The following is a 5,161-nucleotide window of genomic DNA, read 5'->3' on the forward strand; positions in this document are numbered from 1 at the left end:
TAGCTATATACATAGCAAGTTCTCTCCCACAGAGTCCACCATGTTGTTCTACAGTAGCTCAGAATGGACAAACAAAACATTGGCTTTAGATAGGACAATTAATGTTTTCCTGTCAGCAACCATAATTCTCTTATAAGTTTCCCACACAGGAGAAGATTCAGTTTATTGCAATGTTGCTAACGCACCACTAGATGCCACTAAATCTTACACACGAGACCCTTAAAGTAAGTAAATTACCCCAAGACCAAACTTCTTTTTAACTTTAATATGTTTAGTATGAGGCTTTTGGAATGATCCAGGCTAGTTGTTACCCAATGCTTTCAGTCTTTATGCTAAGCTAAGCTAAATGGCTGCTAGCTGTCGCTTCATGTTGAACATAGAGACATGGGAGTGATGCTGATCTTCTCATCGAACTCTAGCTTATTTCCCAAAATGTCAAACAACTTCTTTCTCTTTCACCTTTACACAGTTTTTATACTTTGGGGATTTTCATCCTACCTTCCTGAAGCTCTGTCTGAAGTTGTCCGACAGAAAGCCGTAGAGCACCGGGTTGGCGCAGGAGTTAGCGTAGGACAGGATGACAGCAAAGAAGTAAATTCCGGCAGTAGCGCTGGACTCAGGGATGATGACCACCAGATTGACCATGTTGATGATGAAGAACGGCAGCCAGCAGAGCACAAACACCACCACTATCACCACCACCATCCGTGTCACCTTGCGCTCTGAACGCCGACGCTTGGTGAAGCCCGCTCGCGCCCCTGACGACTTCATCTGCACCATTATGATGACAGTGAAGAGGATGGATACGAGTGATCATAATGAAAATCAGGGGGAGGATGTTGAGGATGATGGAAATGATCATTATGTTGATGCAGATTACAGTATGAATTTATACATGAGCTTTTTCAATCAGCCTTATACACACACACACACACACACACATATACACACCTTGATAACGATCAGTAGGTAGCAGAGGCAAATGATTAGCAGCGGTCCAAAGAAGCCGACTGTGGCAGTGTAGAGAATGAAGGCTGTCGACCACACATTCTTTGGCTCGGGCCAGTTCATGTTGCAGGAGTTAAATGTGTCCTACAGGAGAATTAAATGAATGTTACAGAAAATAACTATGGCAAATAAAAAAATCAGCCATTATCCACTCAGTCAGAAAGTGAGAAAAATATGAGGTAAACATTGCACTGTGAGGCCCACAGGATAAGTGTTAAACTACAAAGCTCTTCAATTATGCAGGAGGGGATGTTTGGAGAAACATAATCTGCTTCTGTGGGGCTTGAAGCAACATATTTTGTATTGTGGAAGACATTTCCAGACACTGTGTGTGCTTTGTGTGCTGGGAGGACTCATCTGTGAAGCCAGTAAGTAAAATGTAACTTGTCCAATTGTTATCAAACCAGTGGCCTTCAGCAGTACAGCATGGCATGTATCATAGCACCTTTGTGAGAAGTTACATTCTCTGCCTACCTTTCCTCTAAAAGCATTTGTGTGACAGAAGTGACTGCAATGCTTTTCCTTTAGTGCACACATTACATCTTCTGATAAAATTCTTAACAAAGACTTCAGTGTAGTGTACGTCAGTCTGTGTGTTCAGCATGTCAACAACTTGCGTATTCTTTTCATCACAGCCCTTCAGGTCTAACCATGAATACAAGGTACAAGGAGACAAAGCATTTCCATGGAGTGAAATACCTCTAACCCAGCAGTTACAGAGCTACTTTCATTTAGAGATGTGTTTCCGGCCTCATGCTGGCAAATTAAGGTCTAATATTGCCTTTTATCTCTGTTTTTGGTCTCCACCAACTCTTGGGGGAAATATTGGGAACTTTTGCCACTAATTGCTCCACTATGTTCACCAGTTATACATTTAATGTAGAGGCCACTAAACTGGCTGACTAGGTAGTTTTTGACTGTTGTTGTAACAGTTGTTTAGAGAGCAGCAAAAGTAAACCTAAAACAGTTAAGTTCTGATCCATAGTACCAAAACAATGAGCTGAAATACACTAAAACAGTGGTTCTCAACTGGTGGATCATGGTTCAAAAGTGGGTCGTGGTTCCATTCTAAATGGACAGCAAGTGAATCACAAATGTGTCACATTTAAAAACAAAAAACAAAAAAAAAAACAGATTAATTGGCTGGTAATTTTCCAGCACATAGTTTTTAATAAGAAGTGACGTTTTCTGCAGCAGAGTGAGTGACTAACCGACAGCTACTTGACAAAGACAGCAAACTGACTCAACGAAATGGACAAACACAAATGAATGTACTAAACTGTGGGACCTCGAACTAATGACTAAGCAGAAATCTGGACCCCATGGCTGGACCAGTTGAGAATCACTGTACTAAAACACTCAGTAGAGCTGAAGATAACTACAGAGTTGGGTGACATTCACTAGCAATATTGTTTAGAGCAGCTTCAGTAAGTGTTAAACAGTCATCAAAATGTGTTAAAATGTCATCATCAAAATAAAAGAAATGCATATGGAGCAAGAGTGTGTGACACTTGTTTTCTATCATCAAGTCTACTGCCAGTGATCAGCACCTCCTTATGTGGTGTGGTGTGCATTACTTTTATATTTAAGTTAAGGAATCTGTAACTCTGACTTTAAATCTCAACTAAAGGTGCTTTGTGCAACCGGCCTCTGGTTTTTAGCAGGTTTCTTTATAAATCTATCATATTCCCAAACATCAGTTTGTTTGAATACACAAACTTTTTCACCTTGCAACTTAAATGCAACTCTGACAAAACACGAATTGGGGTACAAATAAGCATGTTCTAAATAATGGCAAGAAAGTTAGTGACTGTAATTTGCAAAGTGTCGCACTATTCCTTTAATTCTGATATTATCATTTATATTTTTAGTTATTTTCTTTAAGGAGATCTTAATACAGCCTAGCATGTTAAAAACAAACAGAAATGATGAATTAAAAACTTGCTGGGGGGAAGCAATACACTGTAGGCTACTTAATAAACTGAAACCATAGAACTACAAAGCTATGGCTATTTAAGCAAGCGCCTTATTAGTGTCAGGGATGAACTCACTGTGTAGAGAATTAATGACTGTACATCAGGGGCAGCGGCAATTGAAGCTAATTTGCAATTAATGTGGTGCTCAGGACTGCAGTTTCTACCTGAACATCAGAGAAGATGACCACAGGCAGGACCACCACAAAGGACACGGCCCACACGGCTGCGCTCACCACCTTGGCCACGCGGGGGTGTCTCCACTTGGTGCTGCGGATTGGATGAACCACAGCTAGGTAACGATCGATGGACATGACCGTCAGGCAGAAAATAGACGTGAACTGGTTCATAGAGTCTGCTGTCATGACCACGCGGCACAGGAAGGAGCCAAACGGCCAATAGGAGAGCACGTTCTGTGTGGTAAGGAAGGGGAGCCCGATGATGTAGAGCTCATCGGCCACAGCCAGGTTCAGGATGTAGATGTTGGTGACTGTCTTCATTTTGGCATAGCGCAGCACCACATAGATGGCCAGAGTGTTGCCAGTCAGACCCACCATGAAGACTGTGAGGGAGATGACTGCGGTCATCAGAGTGCTGCTGCCCTGGAAGGGCACACTTTGAGTGGACAGGTTGGAGGAGATGTTGAAGAGGCGGGGGTAGGAGAAGAGGAAGGGCGAGGGAGTGGCTCCAAAGGAGGAGTTGAGGTCTGATGCGAGGGGAAACCAGTAGGTCTGGTCTAGGGGCTCCATTGTGGGTGCCAGTTGTAGTTTTGTTTCCTCCTGTTCTAACTGAATTAGAAGAAAGCCTCTGCCATGTTAGTTACCATGCTTACTTTGGGGCAGAAACGGAACGGATAATCAGCAGCCACCACACTTTAAGGCATTAGATGAAAACAAAGACAAAGTGTCTAATCTAGTTTGTCAAGTGTGAGTTTTTGCGCCCAAGAGAGAGAGAGTGACTCATAGCGTAAAAGTGTGCGCTCTGACCACAGCTGAGAACCGGTGCTGTTTTTATGGAAGTCCCTAGTGTGTGTCTTCTTCTTGCGCACCTTGCGCCACGAGCCAGCTTCAAAGAACAAGACGTGTTGCCATGTATCCAATAGTCTAACAAGTTTTCATTTCACAAGGAGTCGTAATCGTAATTACGCATCGCTGTTGTTAATGAACCAACCAAAGGTGTATAATTGTAGTCACCTCTACGGGGTCTTTGCGTTTTAATGGCACTGATTAGTAAACCCTCACCCTACCTCACACTGCAAACACACAGTTCATCCGCTGTGTCGCGCGTCAAGCGGCAGAACGCTGGGAACAGTGCCACAGCTTTTACGCACGGCAGATCTGCTTGGTTACAAGCTCTAAAATAATTTCCGCGTTACGATAATAGGTTATGCCCGCACAGGTGCTATCCCAACTCTTTGCTGAATGATTTGTTGTACTCCTAATACAAAGCTACATTTTTAAACTCACGCATACACTACATCAGTGTTTTACTCAGAGATCAAGACAAGAACATGCTTACTTTGGCGAGCAGCGAAAAAGTCTTTGTGTGATCAAATGAAAATTAGTAGCTCCCTCCAAACCAAACTCCTCATTGCCAGTTCAGTCCAATATCGATGGATAGCTTGTGTCCGAGCTCCCGATGGTTCGCTGTCCGTGGTGCTGAGCAGAATGTGTCAGCAGCAGCTCCCCGCTTCTCCTTCGTCCTTCAACTTTCTTCCCACACAGCTCTGCTGTTTCTTTGATACGATTTGTTAAGAGTGTGTGTGTGTGTGTGTGTGTGTGTGTGTGTGTGTGTGTGTGTGTGTGTGTGTGTGTGTAAGGGAGAGAGAGAGAGAGAGAGAGAGAGAGAGAGAGAGCTGCTTCAGAAAACGCAGCCGGTGCAAAGCAGCGGGGCTCTTCAGTCTGATCATACAGACACAGAGAAGTTAAATTTCAAGCTGTCACAATGTCATTCTGACACCTGGAAAGAAGAATGGCTAAAGTACATTTTCTCAAGTACTGTACATTTTAGATGAAGATCAAGATTCACCAGCGGGCTCCCAGAATCTTCTATATTTAAAGACGGTCAGTGTGGAGGACCAACATCCCATCTGAACACTGAGAAATTGCTTTCTTCATTCAGAAGCATCTTAAAAAATGGCATTGCAAACAAAAGCTTCTCCACCAATTATTAAATACATT

General features: G+C 43.0%; 1 protein-coding gene across 1 annotated transcript in view; it reads right to left on the reverse strand.

The window, feature by feature from the left end:
* Positions 1–4,641, reverse strand: part of LOC126390499 (somatostatin-like receptor F_48D10.1) — an 8,972-nt gene extending 4,331 nt beyond the window's left edge. Inside the window, exons 1-3 of the mRNA XM_050044833.1 lie at positions 3,149–4,641; positions 952–1,092; positions 499–771 (exon numbers count right to left, since the gene is read on the reverse strand). Coding sequence (XP_049900790.1) covers positions 499–771; positions 952–1,092; positions 3,149–3,730 — 996 coding nt within the window. The 5' untranslated portion in view covers positions 3,731–4,641. The remainder of the gene's footprint in view (positions 1–498; positions 772–951; positions 1,093–3,148) is intronic.
* Between the last annotated feature and the right edge of the window lie 520 nt (positions 4,642–5,161).

Source organism: Epinephelus moara, chromosome 5, assembly GCF_006386435.1.
Source record: "Epinephelus moara isolate mb chromosome 5, YSFRI_EMoa_1.0, whole genome shotgun sequence".
NCBI lineage: Eukaryota > Metazoa > Chordata > Actinopteri > Perciformes > Serranidae > Epinephelus > Epinephelus moara.